Below are 26,125 nucleotides of genomic sequence, written 5' to 3'. Positions count from 1 at the left end.
GCCAAATTGACGGAGGATGTCGAAGGGCCTAACACAACTAACTGTCCCAAATTTCAGCAAAATCGGATAATAAATGTGGCTTTTATGGGCCTAAGACCCTAAATCGGCAGATCGGTTTATATGGCAGCTGTATCCAAATCTGGACCGATCTGTGCCATAATGCAGAAGAATGTCAAGGGGCTTAACTTAACCCACTGTTCCAAATTTCGGCGACATCGGATAATAAATGCGCCTTTTATGGGCCTAAGACCCTGAATCGGGGGATCGGTCTATATGGCAGCTATATCCAAATCTAGACCGACCTGAGCCAAATTGACGAAGGATGTCGAAGGTCCTAACACAACTCACTGTCCCAAATTTCAGCAAAATCGGATAATAAATGTGGCTTTTATGGGCCTAAGACCCTAAATCGGCAGATCGGTTTATATGGCAGCTATATCCAAATCTAGACCGATCTGAGCCAAATTGACGGAGGATGTCGAAGGGCCTAACGCAACTCACTATCTCAAATTTCAGCAAAATCGGATAATAAATGTAGCTTTTATGGGCCAAAGACCCTAAATCGGCGGATCGGTCTATATGGGGGCTATATCAAGATGTAGTCCGATATAGCCCATCTTCGAACTTAACCTGCTTAGGGACAAAAAAGGAATCTGTGCAAAGTTTCAGCTCAATATCTCTATTTTTGAAGATTGTAGCGTGATTTAAACAGACAGACGGACGGACGGATATGTCTAGATCGTTTTAGATTATTGCACTGATCAAGAATATATATACTTTATAGGGTCGGAAATGGATATTTCGATGTGTTGCATACGGAATGACATCCTTCGGTGGTGGGTATAAAAATATAAATTCCGTCATACAAAAACTTGGGCACAGATTGCGCTTTGGCAGTTTCAATGTGGGATTTTATCGAAGTATTTTAGGTATTTGGTCTTTATATCTATTGCTTCCTTCGACGATATCCTTCCCCTCTAAAGCAGACCATGCATGGCGTTACGTGCTGTCCTGCACTAACCCATAACTCATAGAATGTCATTATTCTGTACAACAAATAACCTTACATGCGTAGTCTTTATCATTGGTATCGTAAATGTCTATCGAGTTTATATTCTCATCGATCAGAGATCGCATAGGTTCACATCGCTTGTCTAAATCGAAGAGATATAGTCCCCTATCGGAACCCACCACCAGATACTTGTGCCTCAAGGAAGATTTGGCACAGGTGATATTGAAGTCAGATGTTTCGAATAGGGTAACAGCAGCACGGACAAGGAATGGTTTACATTTTACTTTCAACCGCACTATGGATTTCTCGAATACCAATAAAATATCGTTGCCATTTGCTTCGTGGTAAATAAACTTGGACAAGTTCTGGGGCCACTTTAAGTTTATGCTTTCTTTACGCTTGTTGTGCTTATTGATAAATTCTATATCGATGGTGTCTTTGTCATTGCTGTTCAAGACCATCCAATGGGAATTTTGTATGGTGGAGACACATTTGATGTGCCGGCTCTCTGTTTGGCAAGTTACTCTTGCTGGAAAATCCTCAAATTCCCAGTCCATCTCAACGACATTGCCGTTGGCAAGGGCCACAAGTAGCTTATGGTCGACCTCCAAGTGAAAGGCCACAACTGGGTGCGATAGAAGTATGCTAATGTTTTGGAGAAGCATACACTTCAGCATTTTTTCCTCATGGTGGACAGCCTTTCCACGGCGACGTTCAAGCAAAATGAGCCTTAGTTCATGGGAAAATTCCCAACATAGCAGTTGGCCCCTCGTATCCATAGTCAACAAGTGTTGGTTGGCATTGAAAATTTGTATATCAATTAGGTCATTCGTCGGGGGTTGGCTCAAAAATAGTACCATCTTCAAGGGTTTCCTCAGAGTTGTGTCGTACAAAAAAAATAAATGGTTACACCGTTGATATGCTATGCAAATGTCAGATTCCAGGAAGCGTATTATTTGATAACTCTCCGTTACCTTCGAAAATTCCAAATAGCGCTGAACGCAATTCATTTTTAGCTGTGCCAGATCTCTGATCTGATCCTCTTTGCTCTTCAAGGCAAAGTCGATTAAAGTACCATAAGGATCCTGTAGGAGCTCCTTTTCGACTTTGGTCAAAAACAAAACCACATTGTTCAACAAGTTGCGAGGACTACCATCAATACTGATGTGGAGTTCATAATGATTTAGATCTAAAATGGTATTTGCCAAACCCACATTACGCATTTTCTTCTCTAGAAAATGAAGATCCATATAGGTATTGGGGAAACGATGGAAAAATTTCGCTCCAAGCATGTGATAGCCAATCCACCTGTAGTAATAGTCTTCGGCTAACCAATGATAACGTCTGCACAGAGTAATGGAAAATTGTTTAGCCCCATGGCATTGGAAGGACAACTATTCCCAACTTACGTGTAAAAATCCAACACATCACGATGCAGCTGCTGAGCGTCGATATAATACTGTTTGTTTAGCTCATTCTTGATGTACGAACTCAACACATATTGAAGGCAAATTTTTGTTCCGTCTTCTAGCAGTGGTATTAAGCCAGTGGCGAGAAATTTACTTTTAACATTGCTGGCACGAATTGGTTCTACTTTCCAAAGAACTGACAATAGCTGGAAGGAAAGCGAGGCTAAGCATAAATAAAGTTAAAGTTTATTTTCGAGAGCTTACTTACTTCGTTTGGGATTCTCGCAAAGTATGGAAATATGGATAAAGTGGCATAAAGTTTTCGTTCGTCTGCATTTAATTTGCGCAGTAAGTTTCTTACATATCGTCTGGTCTTTTTATCCGGAACCCTAGAATTAAAAATCTGTTTTTACAATAGGTTGGCTAGTAGGCGTTCCTTGGTTGGCAATCTTTCAGCTGTGACAAATGTGTCACAGTCTTCGGCTGACAGCCGCCAAGGTAAAAGCGTGCTAAGTTCGGCCGGTTCGAATCATGGGACCCACCACCATCGATTCTGCTAAAAAATGGGATCTATATCTGGTTATAGACCACTTTGGACCGTACTTGGCAAAGTTCTTGAGAGTCATAACAGAATACTATATGCCAAATTTCAGTCAAATCGTATGAAAATTGCGGGTTTTAAGGGCTCAGGGAGTTAAATCGGGAGATTGGTTTATATGGGAGCTATATAAGATTTTTGACCGATTTAAACCGTACTTAACGAAGTTATTGGAAGTCATAGTGGAACACTACATGCAAAATTTCAGCCAAATCGGATGAAAATTGAGGCTTCCAGGGGCTCAAGAAGTCAAATCGGGAGATCGGTTTATATGGGAGCTATATCAGGTTATAGACCGATTTGAACCATACTCGGCACTATTGTTGAAAGTCATAACAGAACACTATGTGCAAAATTTCAGCCAAATCGGACAAATATTGCGGCTTCCAGGGGCTCAAGAAGTCAAATCGGGAGATTGGTTTACATGGGAGCTATATCAGGTTATAGCCCGATTTGAACCATACTCGGCACTATTATTGAAAGTCATAACAGAACACTATGTGCAAAATTTCAGCCAAATCGGACAAATATTGCGGCTTCGAGGGGCTCAAGAAGTCAAATCGGGAGATCAGTTTACATGGGAGCTATGTCAGGATATAGACCGATTTGGACCGTACTTGACGCAGTTATTGGAAGTCTTAGTGGAATACTACATGCAAAATTTCAGCCAAATCGGACAAAAATTGAGGCTTCCAGGGGCTCAAGAAATAAATTCGGGAGATCGGTTTATATGGGCACTATATCAGGTTCTAGACCGATTCGGACCGTACTTGACGCAGTTATTGGAAGTCATAGTGGAACACCACATGCAATATTTCAGCCAAATCGGACAAAAATTGAACCTTCCAGGGGCTCAAGAGGTCAAATCGGCAGATCGGTTTATATGGGCACTATATCAGGTTATGGACCGATTCGGACCGTACTTGTCACTATTGTTGAAAGTCATAACAGAACACTACGTTCAAAATTTCAGCCAAATCGGACAACAATTGAGGCTTCCAGTGGCTCAAGAAGTCAATTTGGGAGATCGGTTTACATGGGAGCTATATCAGGTTATAGACCGATTTGGACCGCACTTCTCACTATTGTTGAAAGTCATAACAGAACACTACATGCAAAATTTCAGCCAAATCGGATGAAAATTGAGGCTTCCAGGGGCTCAAGAAGTCAAATCGGGAGATCGGTTTATATGGGAGCTATATCAGGTTATAGACCGATTTGAACCATACTCGGCACTATTGTTGAAAGTCATAACAGAACACTATGTGCAAAATTTCAGCCAAATCGGACAAATATTGCGGCTTCCAGGGGCTCAAGAAGTCAAATCGGGAGATTGGTTTACATGGGAGCTATATCAGGTTATAGCCCGATTTGAACCATACTCGGCACTATTATTGAAAGTCATAACAGAACACTATGTGCAAAATTTCAGCCAAATCGGACAAATATTGCGGCTTCGAGGGGCTCAAGAAGTCAAATCGGGAGATCAGTTTACATGGGAGCTATGTCAGGATATAGACCGATTTGGACCGTACTTGACGCAGTTATTGGAAGTCTTAGTGGAATACTACATGCAAAATTTCAGCCAAATCGGACAAAAATTGAGGCTTCCAGGGGCTCAAGAAATAAATTCGGGAGATCGGTTTATATGGGCACTATATCAGGTTCTAGACCGATTCGGACCGTACTTGACGCAGTTATTGGAAGTCATAGTGGAACACCACATGCAATATTTCAGCCAAATCGGACAAAAATTGAACCTTCCAGGGGCTCAAGAGGTCAAATCGGCAGATCGGTTTATATGGGCACTATATCAGGTTATGGACCGATTCGGACCGTACTTGTCACTATTGTTGAAAGTCATAACAGAACACTACGTTCAAAATTTCAGCCAAATCGGACAACAATTGAGGCTTCCAGTGGCTCAAGAAGTCAATTTGGGAGATCGGTTTACATGGGAGCTATATCAGGTTATAGACCGATTTGGACCGCACTTCTCACTATTGTTGAAAGTCATAACAGAACACTTTGTGCAAAATTTCAGCCAAATCGCACTAATATTGCGGTTTCCAAGGGCTCAAGAAGTCAAATTGGGTGATCAGTGTATATGGGAGTTATATCCAAATCTGAAACGATATGACCCGTTTGTAAACCCCTACGACCTACATCAATATTAAGTATTTGTGCAAAATTTCATGCGGCTAGCTTGACCCTTTCGACCTCTACCGTGAATTCGACAGACGGACATGGCTAGATTGACTCAGAACGTCGAGTCAATCGTTGGGGATTGCAAATGGGCCATATCAGTTCAGATTTGATTATAGCTCCCTTTAAAACCGATCTCCCGATTTGACTTCTTGAGCCCCTGGAAGCCGCAATATTTGTCCGATTTGGTTGAAATTTTGCACATAGTGTTCCGTTATGACTTCCAACAACAGTGCCAAGTACGGTCTAAATCGATCAAGAACCTCCACACCACCATTCCGTGATCGCCCGGATCTCTGCCTGCAGGACCATACTATAGTCAGACAGTCTAAAATAGATCTCAGTCCCTGGGTTCTCAATGTAGACCCCCAGGCCCACTCTGTTCTCTAGCTTTGATCCATTTGTGTAACATGATCTTCCTGATGGCAATACTAGGGTTCCTTCAATCCAAGAGTGTGCCGCTGGCAGCAGTGCCAAAGCTCATTTCAGGTATCCAATCGGAAATCTCTTGCCTTCCTTCCAGGATTCCTATCGTCGCCTCGATTATACCGCGATGGTATGAGCTGCTCCCATCCTCAATCCATTCTCCCATCGCCTTAAGTCTCATTGCCGTAGTGACTGCCTCACACTTTATCTGTATGTCTACGGGTCGGATATCTAGAATAGTCTCCAGTGCCCTAGTGGGCGTGGTCCTCATCGCTCCGCCTATGCCAAGACAACATGTGCTCTAAACCTGTTGTATGGTCCTTATGTTGCATTTTTTCTCCATAGCAGTCCACCAAACTACTGCGACGTATGTAAGTATTGGTCTTATCATGCTCCTGTAGAGCCATTGGACTATCCTTGAATTTGAGGCCCATTTCGAGGCTACGGCACGTCTACATAGTGCCCAACATCTGTGAGCCTTCTCAGTACGCTCCTGAATGTGACACTTCCAATTCAGTGTCCTGTCCAAGATCACACCTAAGTATTTGACCTTGTCAGATATCTAAATCGTCTTATTGAGGAAACGTGGTGTGTTTAATTGGCCCACCTTCGTCTTCCTCGGGAACAGGCATATTTCAGTCTTCTCAGGGTTAACATTGAGATCTCTGGGTCTAGCCCAGTCATATGCCATATTCAAGACGCATAGCTGGTTCGGATTCTTACCCCTTGGAAGTATTATAACATCGTCTATGTAGCAGACGGATTCAAAACCCTCCTCAGTCAGCATCCATATTAGGTTATTTATGGTGGTCAACCAAAGGAATGGCGATAAAATGCCCCCTGTGCCACTTTCTCACCTATATTTATGTCATAAGACACACAATTTATCCACATGTTCCTTAGCATATGGTTTATCCACTCTTTAATAACCCGATACACCCGGTACTGGTCTTGGAATTGGATCTATGTGTCGGTCCGCATATTGTTAAAAGCCTCCACGATGTCAATGCATACCGCCAGTGTGTACGTTTTGGCATCAAAGGATTCTTCTATTTTATGAACAACCTTCCTTTGACATAGGCATGCTGTTTGTATTTTAGCAGTTCGCTGGACCTCCTTCTCTTTATCATGGTGTTCACACTGCGTTCCATGGTTTTGCGTAGAAAGGACGTAAGGCTTACGGGTCTGTAGGCCTTTGGATTCGCATAACCTGCCTTGCCGGGCTTGGGTATAAATACCAGCCTTGCCTCCTGCCAAGCTTTTGGAGTATATGAAAGTCCCAGGCACGCTGTGAAATTATTGACCAGATGGGGCGCCAGATAGTCTGCATCTTTCTGTAGTAACGCCGGAAATATTCCATCAGGTCCGGGTGTCTTAAATGGTTTGAAGCTTCAAGGATTCCTTCACCATAAAATCCGTAATTATAAACCTTCGATCAACGTCATTATTACAAGATTCCGGTGTCTCCGCAAGTCCCGTCGTATCCTGTGGAAAATGAGTTTTCATCGAAAGCCTCAACATGTTCTACGTTGTCTCTGCTCTCACTCCCATGTCGTTAATTAAAGTTTCAGTTTGTACATGGGTTTTTGAGAGAAACTTTTTCTATCTTGGCGGCGTCATTAACGCTATCGACCTGTTCGCAGAAAAGCTTCCAGGAGGCACTTTTTGCCGCTCTGGTTATTTTATTGTATTCCTTGAGCCTTCTTTTTTACGACGTGCTCTGTTAAAAAGTCTGCCGACCTCTTTCCAAATAGCTAAGGTTATCCAGGGCTTTTCTTCGGCTGATTTCCTTTCCCGAAGAGAACAATTATCTTCGAAAGGCCCCACTAGTGAAGTTGTAATCCTGCTGAAATTTTCGTCAATGTCTTCTATGCTTGGACAATCTAAATTATCTTGCCCAGGTCTTTTTCAGAGTAGCCTTCCGAATTTTGTCCAGTGGCTTTTCAACTTATTCCGGAAGCTTATCGGATTCGGCGCTGACCGTGCTTTTCTAAACCTAATGTAGCGATGGTCAGAGAATGAATGTTCCATGGAGACCCTACAATCATGAACCTCATTGAGTAGATTTTCCGAACATATTATCACATCTAAAACCTCCTCCCTTATCCTATGAACAAAGGTAGCGGTTTTACCAATATTAAGTGTTGTTAGGTCGTTAGTATTCAAGAACTCTGCCAGGGCTTGGCCCCGCTTATTAGTGTTGGCACTACCCCACGAAATGTGGTGAGAGTTCTCATCGCACCCTATTAGTACCTCATTTCCTGTCTATTTTGCTTTATTCACCAGCCGTTGCAGCTCCGACGTGGATGGCGGTGTCGGAGAGTCGAAAGGCAAATAAAGTGATGCCAGGTATGCTCTACCGTCTTCCTGTCTCACCACTGTTTTATCCGACGTTGACAACTCTAGGGATAATATAAAATTAAAATTTGTATGACAAATAACGCAGGTCCTCGGCCGAGAACCAGTGTTAGCATAGAATAATTGGTAGTTGATATGGTACAGCCCAGAAACTTTGTTCCGGGTCGTCTATGGCTCCTGAATTAAGATAGTATGAATCTTGCCCTTGCTGATTTTCTTCATCAGAGCGTGAGTAGCTGTCTCCTTTCGGTGGAGATTTATCTGGATGGCCTCAATCATTGGTCCTCCAGTAGATGGGCATCTTGGAAGTAGGTGATGATCTCATCGTCTGGTCCCTGTTCTTTAGACTGCGTTGACTTACCTGTCACTGCACTGCCTGATGTCAGCGTATTAGGTTTTTTGCCTAACCCAGTCTTCCGAATTTTTATAAAGTCAGAAATGGTTTCATCGTCGGGTCCCTGTTTTGGGTTTCCATTCCCTCTTCTGCATGATGTTTTAATACTAATATCTGTGCATATCATAGTCGTCCAAATCTTAAGTAAATGGGCTTCTTGGGAGTAGGTGATGGTCGCATCGTCGGCTCCCTGTTGGTTAGGCTGCGCTGCCTAATGTTTCAATATTAGAATCTTTACCTATCCTAGTCTTCCGAATTTGAAGTCTGTGATAGGTCTGTAGTCGGGTCCTGTTTGTTAGGCTGTGTTGAGTTTCTCGCCACTGCGCTGCCTGATATTTTAGTATAAGGATCTTTGATAGTCTTTCCAATATTGAGAGAGGCGGTGATTGTCTCTTCGTCAGCCCCCTGTTCGTTGGGCGGTATTGAGTCACCTGCCAATGTCTCAATATGAGGATTTCTGCCTATCCTAGTCTTCCCAATTTTAAAAAATACAGATTTGATCGCGTAGTGAGCCATGCCTTTAGTTTTAGCCACACCTGCCACGGAGACTTGATCAATGCCAAACACAAGGAGAGTTCCTAAGTGGAGGGTCTGGTTAACGATCGGATTTTCGAACATGTGTGGAACTCTGTACAGGGTCCACCCATACAAATGTTGACCTGCGAGTATAGAGGGGACATCTTTACGCTGCGTTTTGCGTCGGCGGAATGTATTGATACCGTCAAACAGCTCGTCAGAGGTATCCATGCTCCCTGGGAATGCGCAAAGCTCGACCTAGTGAGAAAGATGGACATCGCCCAGCTCACAAAGGTGACGGTCTTCATCAAGCGACGGGGCAGTAAATTTGCGAGGAAACGCATGTTGGTATTCTTGGGCAAGCAAAAGCGATGTCCATCTTTCTCATTAGGTCGAGCTTTGCGCATTCCCAGGGAGCATGGATACCTCTGACGAGCTGTTTGACGGTATCAATACATTCCGCCGACGCAAAACGCAGCGTAAAGATGTCCCCTCTATACTCGCAGGTCAACATTTGTATGGGTGGACCCTGTACAGAGTTCCACACATGTTCGAAAATCCGATCGTTAACCAGACCCTCCACTTAGGTCCGATGATCTCGTGGAATCCTATCGGATACACTGCCGATATCTAAGACTGCATAAGTCATCTTATCTCTGTTGTGATTGCTACTCCGGCGTAAGAGGGCGGCTTCTTACCATTCCAGAGGGCGGCTCCTTACCATTCTATAGTGAGTTTTATATTTTGTCAAACCTTTCGGCGCACTCGCTTGTATTTTGATGACGATTTTTTTCTTTTGTAAAATATTGCAAACATATATATTTTGCTCCAGTTTTAATTTGTCTCACATTGGTTATAAAATTTCAACTGAGTATTGTCCTGACAATCGGTTTTAAATGCTACTTCAGGAAACTCTATGTGCAACAGCGAAGTGGGCTACCGAAAGTGGCCTAGTTCTTTTCAGCAGGAGATACAAGTTACCTAAAGTGGCACCCGTCTCCTTGGAAGAAGAGAATGTTCCTTTTACAGAAAGCGCAAAATACTTGGGTGTGTTGCTGGACAGGAAATTGAACTTCAAATCCATCATTTTGGAAAGGGCAAGAAAGGCAACTCTTGCCCTATATGGTGATGTGGTCTGGTGGACGGCACTACAGAAGTCCACCTACTTTTTAATAGTTAGTCTTCAAGAACTCTGCCAGGGCTTGGCCCCGTTTATTAGTGTTGGTACTACCCCACGAAATGTGGTGAGAGTTCACAAAGCACTCTATTAGTACCTCATTTCCTGTCTATTTTGCTTTATTCACCAGCCGTTGCAGCTCCGACGTGGATGGCGGTGTCGGAGAGTCGAAAGGCAAATAAAGTGATGCCAGGTATGCTCCACCGTCTCCATGTCTCACCACTGTTTTATCCGACGTTGACAACTCTAGGGATAATATAAAATTAAAATTTGTATGACAATGACAAATAACGCAGGTCCTCGGCCGAGAACCAGTGTTAGCATAGAATAATTGGTAGTTGATATGGTTCAGTCCAGAAACTTTGTTCCGGGTCGTCTATGGCTCCTGAATTAAGGTAGTATGAATCTTGCCCTTGCTGATTTTCTTCATCAGAGCGTGATGAAGAAAGTGAAAATACCTGGGTGTGTTGCTGGACAGGAAATTGAACTTCAAATCCAACATTTTGGAAAGGGCATGAAAGGCAACTCTTGCCCTATGTGGTGTTGTGGTCTGATGGACGGCACTACAAAAGTCCACCTACTTTTCAATAGTCATTCGCTTCCAAATGATGGCTTGTAAGTGCATCACAGTGTGGGATCCAATTCCGATGCCATTTTTTTGACGGTCAAATTTTCATGCAATATTGAATGTATGCTGGTCCCACTAATGCCTAAGGTTGTCTCAATCTCCCGATAGGTCACATGACGATCTTGCAACATCAGTTGTCGTACTGCATCAATGGTTTTTGGAACAATAACTGATTTTGGATGACTTTCGTTCTGGAGTGAACTACGACCTGGGTTGAATTCACCATACCATCGATAAACACTGGTCCTTGATGGAGCTGCATCGCCAAAAATTGAATTCAGTTCATCGATGCACTGTTGTTGAGTTAATCCAGGTCGAAAGTTGTAAAAACTAAGAGAGATGTATCTTTTAGGTCGTTGCCATCGTAGCGCAGAGGTTAGCATGTCCGCCTATAACGCTGAACGCGTGAGTTCAGACCCCGGCGTGAAAATCAGTAAAACTTTCAGCGGTGGTTATCCCCTTACTAGTGCTGGCTACATTTGTGAGATACTTTGCCATGTAATAACTTCTCCCCAAAGAGGTGTCGCAGTGCTGCACGCCGTTCGGACTAGTCTATAAAAAGGAGGCGCCTTATCGTTGAGCTTAAAATTGAATCGGACAGCACTCATTGATATGTGAGAAGTTCGTCCCTGTGCCTAGTGGAATGTTCATGGGGAAATTTGCATTTGCATTTGTATCTTTTAGGTTACTGTAAACAACACAAATAGCGCTCGTATGTCAAAACTTTCTAAGTGCGTATAACCTCAAAAATGTCAAGCCTTACGATAGAGCTGTTAGTTGGCAGATTGCAACACAAGGATTGCCCAATCCCGAAATATAAAAGGTAACCCTCGTACACCTCAGCGCATGTTCACTCGTTGCTGTCTCAACAACGACTGTCACAATGCTACCGTAAAGGACTCGGCATCGCTGATCTAGAGATCACTATGATCCCAGCTCCCTCTTCTGTAAAGTTGAGAACTATAAATGAAGCAGAGCGTGAATGGTTCTGAGGAGATGCATGATACCGCCATGGGGAGTCCACCAACTCAAATGAGATTGACGATCTACCAGAGGACTACCGAGCGATCAAAAGCTGAATATTTTGGGATGGCGTCACATGAGGTTCAATTGGAGAACGGTCCTTTAATACCGAGAGGACACATCCTGACATAAAGAAGAAATCCGAATTGCGGCACTTGGCACAGGATCTTGCAAAAGTCTACTAAGATGAGGACTGAGGTGTCGGGAATGTACATTTTGCGGTCAATGGTCCCAAACCAGATGAGACTATTACCGATACCAACAGGGGCAGGAAAAACTAAATCAACTTTAGTCACGGCGTAGAAGCTACCTGTCTCAGTCTGAAAGAGTGCCCTCAATCGGCGGCGAAGAAGAGAAAGAGGTTGTTGATGGAGGCACAGAAATCTTTGCAATGGAAAGTTTCGTAAACGTTTTTATCTACAATATGTCAACATCTTTTTGCTACAGGAAATATGTACGATTTTTATACCCTCTACCATAGGATGGGGGTATACTAATTTCGTCTTTCTGTTTATAACTACTCGAAATATTCGTCTGAGACCCTATAAAGTATATATATTCTTGACCTTCGCGACATTTTATGCCGATCTAGCCACGTCCGTCCGTCCGTCTGTCTGTCGAAAGCACGCTAACTTCCAAAGGAGTGAAGCTAGCCGCTTGAAATTTTGCACAAGTACTTCTTATTAGTGTAGGTCGATTGGTATTGTAAATGGGTCATATCGGTCCATGTTTTGATATAGCTACCATATAAACTGATCTTGGGTCTTGACTTCTTGAGCCTCTAGAGTGCGCAATTCTTATCCGATTGGAATGAAATTTTGCGCGACGTGTTTTGTTATAATATCCAACAACTGTGCCAAGTATGGTTTATATCGTTCCATAACCTGATATAGCTGCCATATAAACCGATCTTGGGTCTTGACTTCTTGAGCGTCTAAAGTGCGCAATTCTTATCCGATTAGAATGAAATTTCGCAAGATGTGTTTTGTTATGATATCCAACAACTATGCCAAGTATGGTTGAAATCGGTCCATAACCTGATATAGCTACCATAGAAACCTATCTTGGGTCTTGACTTCTTGACCCTCTAGAATGTGCAATTCTTATCCGATTGGAATGAAATTTTGCATGACGTGTTTTGTTATGATCTCCAACAACTGTGCTAAGTACGGTTCAAATCCGTCTATAACCTGATATAGCTGTCATATAAACCGATCTTGGGTCTTGACTTCTTGAGCCTCTAGAGGGCGCAATTCTTATCCGATTTGAATGAATTTTTGCACAAAGTATTTTGTTATAATATCCAACAACTGTGCCAAGTATGGTTGAAATCGGTCCATAACCTGATATAGTTGTCATATAAATAGATCTGGGGATTTGACTTCTTGAGCTTCTAGAGGGCGCAATTCCTATCCGATTTGGCTGAAATTTTGCATGACGTATTTCATTATGACTTTCAACAACTATGTCGAATAAGGTTCAAATCGGTTCATAACCTGATATAGCTGCTATATAAACCGATCTGGGATCTTGACTTCTTGAGCCTCTAGAGGTCGCAATTATTATCCGATTTGTCTGAAATTTTGTACGACGGATTCTCTCATGACCATAAACATACGTATTTATTATGGTCTGAATCGGTCTATAGTCCGATTTAGCTCCCATATAATTCGAATTGGCTGACATTTTACACAGGTCTCCAACATAAAATTTAATTGTGGCCCAAACCGGACCATATCTTGATATCGCTCTAATTGCAGAGCAAATCTTTTCTTATATCCTTTTTTTCCTAAGAAGAGATGCCAGGAAAAGAACTCGACAAATGCGATCCATGTGGAGGGTATATAAGATTCGGCCCGGCCGAACTTAGCACGCTTTTACTTGTTGTTTAGAAATTTTTTCAAAAAAAACATCACTTACATTTTTTCATTGCTTTCACACCATTTATGTTGTGGAAACGTAGCAATTTGCTGCAGGGCCAGTTCTTGGATACTATGCTTGTCGCTTTCCGAGGCGTACTGCAATAAATAACAGATTGGAGCACTTAAGAGTTCCTGCTCTATGTTGGTCAACACCAAAACCAAATCGTCCAACAATATGTCAGGGCTACCATCTAGGACTTCAGTTTTATAATTATTTAGATCAGAAATTGTATTGTGCAGACCCAGACGACGCACTTTGTGGGCTAAAAATATGAAATCCTTATAGAGTTTGGGAAAAAGATGCTTATATTTCGCTCCGTGCAGGTGATAGCCAATACACCTAAAGAAGTACTCATCGAATGGTGGTCCAAAATGTAAGTCAAGTTCCTTTCGATACTCTAAGTGTTCCTCGACTCTGTGCAGGGAATTGCATTTCTTTTAGAAAAGTGACATTTAAACAATCTTTTCTCCCCACTTACTTGTAATAATCCACCACATCGCAGTGCAACTGCTCGGCATCGATTTGAGACTGCATATCTGGACTATTCTTGATGTATAAACTGGCTACAAATTTAAGGCAACAAATTATTGGTTCACGGTCACAGTCTGGAATGGTCATGATCTTTAAAAGTAAAGTCGTACGGAATTTGCGTATGATTCTCTCGGTCTCAGTTAGATCCTTTTTCCACAGAGTCGCCAAGAGCTGGGAGAAAAAGGAGATAAGAATTAGTAAAAAAAAAATTTCACTCAGCAGAAAATACCTACTTTAGCTGGTATTTTGGCACAATGTGGAAATATCGATAAAGTGGCATAGAGTTTGCGTTCGTCTGTTTCCAATTTCTGTAGTGAGTTTTCTACACATTGTTTATCCTTTTCATCTAGAATGCTGAAAATCAAACATTTTTATTATTCGCGATGCTTCGAAACACGTCTTCGACATCGTGACGTGGATTTACTCGTATGAGCCCGAAAGTAAACAGCAGTCGACTGTACGGGTGTTTCAAGATGAGCCAAATCCAGCAAAAGTTGCTCGCGCACAAAGCACACTTGCAAGCAAATGATGGCCTGTTTTTACCCTACACCACCACTATGGTTCAGGGTATTATAAGTTTGTGCATTTGTTTGCAACGCTAAGACGGAGAAGAGCTAGACCCATTGATAAGTATACTCAGAATCACTTCCGGATTCAATTTAGCCATGTCCGTCTGTGAGGCCATGTATTCTTGTAATGAAAGTGCAGATCGTATTTGTTGTCCAATCATCACGAAATTTTGAACATATTACTTTTTGGGCTCAAGGACGAACGCTATTGATTTTGGTAAAAATCGGTTCAGATTTTGATATAGCTTCCATATATATGTATCGCCCGATTTGCACTTAAATGGCCGTAGTGGCTACAATTTGTAACCGATCTGCACAGAATTTGGCACGAACAGTTTTGTTACTGATCCTAAAATATCTGCAAGATTTCATCAAAATCGGTTAAGATTTAGATATAGCTCCCATATATATGTATCGACCGATTTGCACTTAAATGGCCGTAGTAGCTACAATTTGTAATCGATCTGTACAAAATTTGGCACGGACAGTTTTGTTATTGATCCTAAAATATCTGCAAGATTTCCAAAAAATCTGTTCAGATTTAGATATAGCTCCCATATATATGTATCGCCCGATTTGCACTTAAATGACCGTCGTAGCTACAATTTTTAACCGACCTGCCCAAAACTTGGCACGGACAGTTACCAATTTTAACATATCTGGAAGATATGAAAAAAATCCGTTCAGATTTAGATATAGCCTCATCCATATTCGGTTCCTAGAAGCTTTAAATTTTGCTGGTTTGACAGAAGTTTGGAATCTTATATACAAAAATCAATTTGTGTTTGTTCGTATGTTTGTATGTTTGTGTGTTCCTTATAGACTCAGAAACGACTAAACCGATTTTCTTGAAATTTTCACAGATGGTGCATAATGACCCCGTGGTGAAAATAGGGTAATACATTTTTTGATATCTGAAGAGGGGCGGACTCTCCCCCTTACCCTAATTTTCAGAAACGCCAGATCTCGGAGATGGGTGGTGCGATTTAAGCGAAATTTTGTGTGCACTCATATAGTACCCTAAGAATAAAAATTTGGAATCCAAATTTCGGATGGGGTACTTAGGGGGGCCGCCCCACCCTAAAACCTACCAAACATATATTTAAACCAATCGCGACAATATGGGTCTCAAATGAACGGTATTTAGGATAAGAAAACGTATCTGACATCCAATTGTCGGACCAAGTGCTAGGGGGACCACCCCAAGCTCCAAAACACCCCTAAATCGGACATATTTGCCGACCATGGCATATGGGACTCAAATGAAAGGTATTTGCGAGTAGAATACGAATCTGATATCCAAATGTGGGACCATGTTTCTGGGGGTCCACCCCTTTCCCAAAACAACCCCCAAGCAGGACTTATTTATTGACCATGGGAATATGGGGCCTAAATAAAAGCTATTTCAATGTAGAATACGAATCTGATATCCAAATTTGGGACCAAGTGTTTGGGGGGCCGTCTCTGACCAAAAACATCTCCCAAAGGGGACAAATTTACGACCATAGCAATATGGGGCTGAAATGAAAGGTCTTTGGAAGTAAAGCACGAATCTGATATCAATATTCGGGAAAAGTGTCTATTGGGGCCACCCCACGCCCACAACCACACCCAAATTGGAAGTATTGGCTGACTATTGCAATATGAGGCTCAAATAAGAGGGTTTTTAGAGTAGAATGCGAATCCGATATATATTTTCAAGGCCAACTCGCTGAGTGGCCGTCCATCCCACAAAACACCCCCCAAGCCGGTCACATTTACTGACTATGGAAAAATGGGGCTCAAATTAATGGTATGTGGGAGTAGACCACGTATCTGATATCAACATTAGGGGACAACAGTCTAGCAGACGTCCCAACACCATAACAACCTCAAATAGGACGTATTTGCTCACCAAGACAATTTGGGTCCTAAAGAGAGTGGAGCTAAATATGCTGACATTCTTCGGGGCCAAGTATCTGGGGGACCACCTCTCCCCCGAAAAACACCACTATCGGACTGAAATGAAGTATTTTAAGAATGGATCATGTGGGATTCAGATAAAGGCACTTATATTGTTAAACTGTTAGTCAAGTTTGCATGGTATTTCCTTTAATTGTCAAAAATAAATATTCAAAGGAAACTTTTATTCCATATAAAGTAAAAGAAGGCGCAGCGGAGCGGGCCCGGGTCAGCTAGTGTAGAATAAAATAATGCCCTTCAACTAGATTTATTATGTATATGTTTTTCGTCCCGGCCAAACTTGGCACACATCTACTTGCGTTTTCAAAGATCACTATAATAATTACCAAATTGGATAATTCTAGCTGTCAACTGTGCCTCGTGGACGTAAACATGCGACTTCGTACAATTTTGTACTAATTTTGGTACCTAAAAGTACCAATTGTGAAAAATCATTAAGTCACCCATCATTTATTTCCCACATGTGCATACACGCCAATTTTCAGAGTTCTAGCACAAAAATGTACCAAATGGTACTAATTTTGGTACTAATCATACGACTTCTCCCGTTTTGGGAACTATTTTTCAAATAATATTCTTTCACCCTCATTCTTGCGCAACAGCATCATTTAAGCCAAATTTCGAGTATCTACCTCTTTCCGTTAGCCCTATGCATAGTTCGCCTATTTAGTACCTGTTTGGTACTTTTTAGTACCTTAATATTTGCCATTAAGCCTAAGTTCCGAAATTCAGAGCCCTTGTTCAATTTACAAAGAAAGTACCAAATAGTACCAATTACGGCACTAAAGTACTATTTCTCACACTTTCGGTACTGCTTTTGGTACTCATTCTCCCTCCTCACTCTCACTATTTCGTACTATTTGGTACTTTTTAGTGCGCCTCCAACCCAAGACCAACGTTCGTGCCAGATTGCATGTTTCAACCTTTAACCGTTTTTGGGCTGGGCAGCGATCAGACAGCCAGTCAGTCAATCACGCGACTCTATTATACAAAGATAAGGAAAATGATAAGGAAATGTATTGTATGTTCTACTTACTGTAATTTGTCCAAGTTCTTTTTCCATTCGCCCCAATTCGATTTCTCCTCCTTTAATATTTTTTGAGCTATTATGTTCAACGTGTACGGATCCCCATGGATGGAATGATAGATATCATTGACGTATGATATTTGGCTTTCACGCCAATTGAACTTAATATATTTGTCCAGCAGTAAATAAAACTCGCTTATATCCAAACCACTGTCAGCGAGGCTCATTTTGTAACTGTATTTCTCGGACAACGAATCGTAGACGTTTTTATTCCGTGTGATAATCAAACGTTTATAGCCGAAATTAAAATATTCCGCGACCTCCTTAGTTTGCACATTGTGAAGTATTAGCAAACATTTGAGTTTCGGTATGCATTCAATTCTATATTTTAAATTGATGATTTTTTCGTTAAGGGAAGTTTCTACAGAATTTGGGTAAAAAAATTGCGGATCAAGTTTCTTCCTTAGGATCAATAAGGCATCGTAGTAGTCTTGGGCAGTTGTGCAATTCAGACAATCAATCCAAAAGAATTTAAAGTCCATTTCTTTCATTACGGAATAATCAGAGCAAACATCGATGGCTAGCCATTTTTTGCCGCTACCCGGTTCACCGAACAGAACAACGCTATTAGGTCTATCGATTTTTAGAAGGCACAAATAGCCTACCAATGTCATATACTGAAAGAAAAAAAAAAAAAAAAGTAAACAGGCATTAAGTTCGGCCGGGCCGAACTTTGGATAACCACCACCTCGGGTATATATGTAAACCACCTTTCGTCAAAATCTGGTGCAAAACCCATACATTCTGCCCCATAGCAGCTATATCAATATATGTTCCGATTTGGGCCAAATACTAATAAGTAAAAGTCATTGTTCAATTAAATATAACAAAATATTGGTCTTTTTAGTAGTTATATCTAAAAATAAACCGATTTGATTTATATACGACACGGATGTCGAAAAGCATAACTTAAGTCAGTGTGTCAAATTTCAGTGCAATCGGATTAAAAATGCGCTTTTTATGGCCCCAAAACCTAAAGCCGAGAGATCGGTCTATATGGCAGCTATATCCAAATCTGAACCGATCTGTGCGGTAATGCAGAAGTATGTCAAGGGGCATAACTTAACTCACTGTCCCAAATTTTGTCGACATCGGACAATAAATGCGTATTTTATGGGCCTGAGACCCTAAATCGGAGGATCGGTCTATATGGCAGCTATATCCAAATCTAGACCGATCTGAGCCAAATTGACGGAGGATTTTGAAGGGCCTAACATAACTTACTGTCCCAAATTTCAGCAAAATCGGATTATAAATGTGGGTTTTATGGGTCTAAGACCCTAAATTGGAGAATCGGTCTATATGGCAGCTATGTTCAATTCAGGACCGATCCAGGCCAAATTGAAGAAGGATGTCGAAGGGCCTAGCACAACTCACTGTCCCAAATTTCAGCAAAATCGGATAATAAATGTGGCTTTTATGGGCCTAAGACCCTAAATCGGCAGATCGGTCTATATGGCAGCTATATCCAAATCTGAACTGAGCCAAATTGTAGAAGGATGTCGAAGGGCCTAACACAACTCACTGTCCCAAATTTCAGCAAAATCGGATAATAAATGTGGCTTTTAGGGGGCCTCAGACCCTAAATCGTCGGATCGGTCTATATGGGGGCTATATCCAAATCTGGAACGATCTAAGCTAAATTGAAGAAGAATGTCGAAGGGTCTAACACAACTCACTATCTCAAATTTCAGCAAAATCGGATAATAAATGTGGCTTTTAGGGGGCCTCAGACCCTAAATCTTCGGATCGGTCTATATGGGGGCTATATCAAGATATAGTCCGATATAGCCCATCTTCGAACTTAACCTGCTTATGGACAAGAAAAGAATCTGTGCAGAATTTCAGCTCAATATCTCTATTTTTAAAGACTGTAGCGTGATTTCAAAAGACAAACGGACGGATATGGCTATGGTGTTGCAAAGGGAATGACTAAATCAATATACCCCCTATCCTACGGTGGTGGGTATGAAAACCACAAATTTGGATAAATATACCCCCGAAGGTATATTAATTTTGTCATTCCCTTTGCAACACATCGAAATATCCATTTCTGACCCTAGGTTATGTAAGGTTGGAGTGGCAGTTTGCCTTCAGACTTACTTAGCCGTTTTCGTCCATTGTGACCCAACAGGAACAGAAAAAGGAAGATGCCTTCTAGTTCCTACCCTTAAATCATCCAGATCGCTTTTAAATGCCCAATAACTTGCGAATGTTCACATCCACTAAATCAGACAAGTTCTCAAAGAAATGAGAACCTAAAGTGGAACTCCACGCACACAGAAGGTGTTCTATAGTCTCTTCTTCTTTGATGTCCTCACAGCTTCGGCAAAAGTCGTTGCTGGCAACTTTCACTCTGTCAGCATGTTTTCCAAATAGACAGTGACCTGTCATGACGGACACTATGACTGAGACGTCTGTTCTAGCCAATGAAAGCAAAGCAGTAGACCTCTTCAAGCCTATATTAGGCCACATAGTTTTGGAAAGCTCACATCCCCCTCTTTGTGACCATCTATCAATCGTTGCCCTTCAGACCTGGTCCTGAAAACTTAGCTTACATGTCGCTAGAGGCATACCCACAGATTCTAGTTTCCCTGAAATGTGTAGGATAGTTGCTAGTCTCGAAAGCTCATCCGCCTTACAATTCCCTGGGATATTTCTGTGGCCCGGTACCCAGAGCAGGTGAATTTTGAACTATTCAGCCATCTCGTTTAGAGATCTGCGACAGTCGAGGGCGGTTTTTGTGTTCAGAAATAGGTTCTCCAGAGATTTAATGGTTGCCTGGCTGTCTGAGAAGATATTTATGCCAATCGTCGTTACGATATTATATCTTAGCCATTCCACCACTTCCTTAATTGCAAGGATCTCCAGAGCTACCAATGCATCCAGAAAAAGTCACAGTTTGGTGCGATTTATAGGCTGGTGGCATCATTGGGCCGTACTTCTTCAAAGATGATGCGAATCGTAAAGTAACTGTGAATAGAGAGTGCTATCGTGAGATGAAATCCAACTTTTTTTTTGCACAAAATGCAATGCTTGACTTGCATGACATGTGGTTTCAACAAGACGATGCCCCATGCCATACAGCACGCGCAACAATGGACTTATTGAGGGGCGAGTTCGGTGAACATTTTATTTCACGTTCGGAACCGGTCAATTGGCCGTCTAGATCGTCCGATTTTACGCCTTTAAACTATTGTTTGTGGGGCTATGTTAAGGATCATGTCTACATAGACAAGCCTGCAGAGGTAGGTAACTCAATACAGGGTGTTGACGACAAGACAATCACCATCTCTCTCTCTCATTATTGGGAAGACTAGGATAAGCAAAGATCCTTATACAAAAACAACAGGCAGTGCAGGGAAGAGAGACCCAACTCAGCCTAACGAACAGGAAAGACTAGGATAGGTAAATATCCTAATATTGAAACATTAGGCAGCGCAGAGACGGGAGTCTCAATGCAGCGTAACCAAACGAGAGCCGAAGATAAGATAGGCAAAGATCCTATTATTGTGACATCAGGCAGTACAGTGAATGGAAACTTAATACAGCCCAACGAACAGGGACCCGACGATGGAACCATTACCAACTTTATAAAGATTTGGCAGACTAGGATAGGCACAGAACCTAATACGATGATCAGGCAATGCAGTGACAGGAAAGTCAACGCAGTCTAAAGAACAGAGACCAGACGATGAGATAATCACCTACTCCCAAGATGCCCATCAACGGGAGGACCAATGACGGCTCAAGGAATACAATAAGGTAATCAGAGCGGAAAAATGTGTCTCCTGGACGCTATTCTGCGAACAGGTCGATGGCGTTATAATGCCGCCAGGATAAAAAAGTTTCTCTCAAAAACCCATGTGCACACTAAAACTTTTGTAGACGACATGGGAGTGAGAGCAGAGACAACGGAGGACATGTTGAGGCTTTTGATGAAAAGCCATTTTCCACAGAATACGTAACAGCGTGCCTGGGACTTGCATATTCTCCGAAAGCCTGGCAGGATGCAAGGATGGTGTTTATACCCAAGCCCAGCAAGGCAAGTTATGCGACATCAAAGGCCTACAGACCCATAAGCCTTACGTCCTTACTACTCAAAACCATGGTGGACACCATACTCAAAAACAAACAGCATGCCTATGTCAAAGGAAGGACGGTGGAGACTGCCCAGCACGAGGTTGTGCCTGAAATAGAAGAATACTTCGGTGCCAAAACGTACTGACTGGTGGTATGCATTGACATCGAGGGGGAATTAAACAATGTGCGGACAGACACACTGATCCAATCCTCAAACCAGTACCGGGTGGACCCGGTTCTTTGAGACTGGATAAACCATAAGCTAAGGAACAGGTGGATAAATTGTGTATCCCATGGCATAAATATAAGGGAGAAAGTGGCACAGGGCACGCCACAGGGGGCATTTTATCGCCACTCCTATGGGTGACCATCATAAATGACCTATTACGGAGCTGACTGAGGAGGGTTTTGAACCCGTCTGCTACGCAGATAATGTTATAATACTTCTAAGGGGTAAGGTTCCGAATGAGCTATGCATAATGGTTGAAAGGGTTTTGCATATGGCTTATGACTGGGCTAGACCCAGAGAAAGCAGAGAAGACTGAAATATGACTGCTCCCGAGGAAGACGAGGGTGGGCCAATTAAACGCACCACGTTTCCTAAATAAGACGACTTCGATATCTGGCAAGGTCAAATACTGGGGTGTGATCTTGGATAGGAAACTGAATTGGAAGTGTCACATTCGGGAGCGTACTGAAGAGGCTCAAAATGGGGCCTGAATCCGAGGATAGTCCACTGGATCGACAGGAGAGAGATTAGATGAATACTTACTTACGCCTCAGTAGTTTGGTGTACTGCTATGGAGAAAAAGTGCAACATAAGGACCATACAAGAGGTTCAGAGAACATGTTGTCTTGGCACACTATTCTAGATATCCAACCATAGCCACTGCGGCTATGAGACTTAAGGCGATGGGAGAATGGATTGGCCGATATGGCCCATTTACAATCCCAACTGACCTACACTAATAAGAAGTATTTTTGTAAAATGTCAAGCGGCTAGCTTTATTCCTTCGAAAGTTAGCGTGCTTTCGACAGACGGACAAACAGACATGGCTAGATCGACTTAAAATCTCATGATGATCAAAAATATATATACTTTATGGGGTCTTAGACGAATATTTCGAGGAGTTTAGACCGATTCGGACCGTAGTTAGCACAGTTGTTGGAAGTCATAACAGACCACTTTATGTCAAATCGGATGCAAATTGCGGCTTCCAGGGGTTCAAGAAGTCAAATCGGGAGATCGGTTTATACGAAGCTATATCTAAATCTAAACCGATATGGCCCATTTGCAATCCCCAATGACCTACATCAATATAAAGTGTCTGTGCAATATTTCAAGCGGCAAGCTATACGCGTTCGACCGCTATCGTGATTTCGACAGACGGACGCACGAATATACTTACTTCCTAGATCAATATTTTGAGGTGTTACAAACGGAATGACTAGGTTGTATACCCCCATCCTATGGTGTTGGATATAATATGGGGCTCAAATGAAAGTTATTGGGGAGTAGATCACGAAATTTCTTGTGGTCCACCACTTCCTTAAAACATCCCCCGAATAGGACGTATTTACTGGCCATGGTAATATGGGATTCAAATAAAAGGAATTTAGGAGTTGAACACGAATGCGTTATCCAATTGACGGACCCAGTGTTTGGGGGACGCCTCATTTCGTCTCACGTTTGAACAGAAATATCTAATCTTTGGTTGAGCACTTGTTTTATGACGAAATAAAACAATTAAAAAGGCATTAAGTTCCGCCGATGGGCGTAAAGTTCCGCAGCTATATCTAAATCTGGAACTATTTGGGCTAAGTTTTAGAAAAATTTCGAAGAGCCCAACACAACTCACTGTCGCAAATTTTGGTGAAATCCGACAATAATTGCGCTTTTTATTGGTCCAAAACCTTAAATCGAGAGATCGGTCTATGTGGCAGCTATATCCAAATCTGAACCGATCTGGGGCAAATTGAAGAAGGATGTCGAAGGGCTTAGCACAACGCACTGTCCCTAATTTCGGCGTCATAGGACAATAAATTCGCCTTTTATGGGTCCAAAACCTTTAATCGATAGATAAATATCCAGATATATGGCAGCTATATCCAAATCTGAACCGATTTGGGCCAAATTAAAGAAGGATGTCGAAGGGCTTAGCACAACTCACTGTCCCTTAATTTCGGTGTCATAGGACAATAAATGCGCCTTTTATGGGTCCAAAACATTTAATCGAGAGATCGGTCTATATGGCAGCTATATCTAAATCTGAACCGATCTGGGCCAAATTGAAGAAGGATGTCGAAGGGCTTAGCACAGCTCACTGTCCCTTAATTTCGACGTTATAGGACATTAAATGCGCCTTTTATGGGCTCAAGACCTTAAATCGAGAGATCGGTCTATATGGCAGCTATATCCAAATCTGGACCGGTCTAAGCCAAATCAAAGAAAAATATCGAAGGGACTAACGCAACTCACTGTCCCAAATTTCAGCAAAATCGGATAATAAATTTGGCTTTTATGTGCCTAAGACCCTAAATCGGCGGATCGTTCTATATGGCAGCTGTATCCAAATTTGGAGCGATTTGGGCCAAATTGAAGAATGATATCGAAGGGCCTAACACAACTCACTGTGGCTTTTATGGGGACTATATCAAGATAACCTGCTTATAAACAAAAAAAAAAGCATGATTTGAAAAGACAGACGGACGGACATGGCTAGATCGTCTTAGATTTTTACGCTGATCAAGAATATATATATATACTTTATAGAGTCGGAAATGGATATTTTGATGTGTTGCAAACGGAATGATACAATGAATATACCCCCAATTCTACGGTGGTGGGTATAACAAGTGCTCAACTATATAGCGATTACAATTATCCATAAAAAAATTTGGGAAGGTTATTATTCATTTTAAAGTTAAAGAGGGATATTCAAAAATTTTCGATTTTTTAACACAAAAAAAGGTGGTTTGGATTGGTCTATAACCTGATATAGCTCCCATATAAAGCGATCTCCTGATATTACTTCTGAGTCCCTATAGGACAATGACTACCAGAATGGACTTTAACATATCAGCTGAGTATGGTCCCCATAGGGCGCAATTCTTATCCCATTTGTCTGAAGTTTTGCACAATGACCACTAGAATGGGCTTCAACATATCAGCTGAGTATGGTCCGAATCGGTTCATAACATGATATGGCTCCAATAGCATGGCAATTGCTATTCGTTGTCCCTTACTTTCCTATAAAGAGATACCGGGCAAAGATCTTAACAAATGCGATCCACGGCAGAGGGTATATAAGATTCGGTTCGGCCGAACTTACGCTTTTACTTGTTATGAGTTATTACCTCCCGCAAATTAGTTGTACTTACTGGGTCTGGGCGATGCACATTGTAATCGGTGTGTATTTGATTAGCAAGTTGTATATTACGCAGTGTTGTCACAAAGGTTTTGGTATTTTCGCTGTTGTTTTCATACTCCGCCTTGATTTTCTTCACAATCCAATCATAACCTTCGTTGATGGCATCCAGGAATTTCTTAATAATTTCGTCTGTTTTCGTTTGCAGCACCCATATCAGACGATAAATCTGTTCTTTTGTGTCCTAAGGGGAAAAAATGAAATCATTAACTCACTGAGTGAATAGAAAATTTTGAGGCAAAACATTGTATACATACTGCCTTTTCGTCTATATATTCAAACTCGTAATCGGTAAAAAGGTTCCTTGTACAATACTTGACATGATCAAAATCAAAATCCTTGTCAAAGTCCTCACGGAATATAGGGAGTATCTCACTATACAGAGCTTTGCGTCCTTCAATTGAATTAGAGCTCATTTCGCCAGTTGGTGTCCTATGTTATTGACTGTAATAAGAGCAATAAAAACAGATCAAATCACTATTCAACTGCAAAACAAAGACGGATGATAAAAAGTTAAATCGCCTTAAGTTCTTATATATCCTTCACATGGATAGCTTTGCACAAGTTCTTTGAATAACTTTTTCATTTATATAGGTTAGGTTGAACAAGTAAAAGCGTGCTTAGTTCGGCTGGGCCGAATCTTATATATCCTCCACCATGGATCGCATTTGTCGAGTTCTTTTCCCGGCATCTCTTCTTAGGCAAAAAAGGATATAAGAAAAGATTTGCTCTGCTATTAGAGCGATATCAAGATATGGTCCGGTTTGGACCACAATTAAATTATATGTTGGAGACC

General features: G+C 41.8%; 1 protein-coding gene across 1 annotated transcript; it reads right to left on the bottom strand.

Annotated features, from left to right (window-relative positions):
* Positions 1-963: 963 nt before the first annotated feature.
* Positions 964-25,745, bottom strand: LOC106093859 (uncharacterized). Its single transcript, XM_059369736.1, has 9 exons — positions 25,587-25,745; positions 25,283-25,513; positions 17,768-18,435; positions 14,434-14,554; positions 14,148-14,371; positions 13,667-14,083; positions 2,690-2,810; positions 2,422-2,627; positions 964-2,356 (listed from the first exon to the last, which is right to left on the bottom strand). Exons 1-9 carry the CDS (start codon positions 25,743-25,745, stop codon positions 1,042-1,044), a joined length of 3,462 nt encoding a protein of 1,153 aa, XP_059225719.1. The 3' UTR covers positions 964-1,041.
* Between the last annotated feature and the right edge of the window lie 380 nt (positions 25,746-26,125).

Source organism: Stomoxys calcitrans, chromosome 5 (assembly GCF_963082655.1).
Source record: "Stomoxys calcitrans chromosome 5, idStoCalc2.1, whole genome shotgun sequence".
In the NCBI taxonomy this organism is placed as follows: Eukaryota; Metazoa; Arthropoda; class Insecta; order Diptera; family Muscidae; genus Stomoxys; species Stomoxys calcitrans.
The sequence above is the reverse complement of the archived record's forward strand: the minus strand, read 5'-3'. Positions and strand labels throughout refer to the sequence as shown.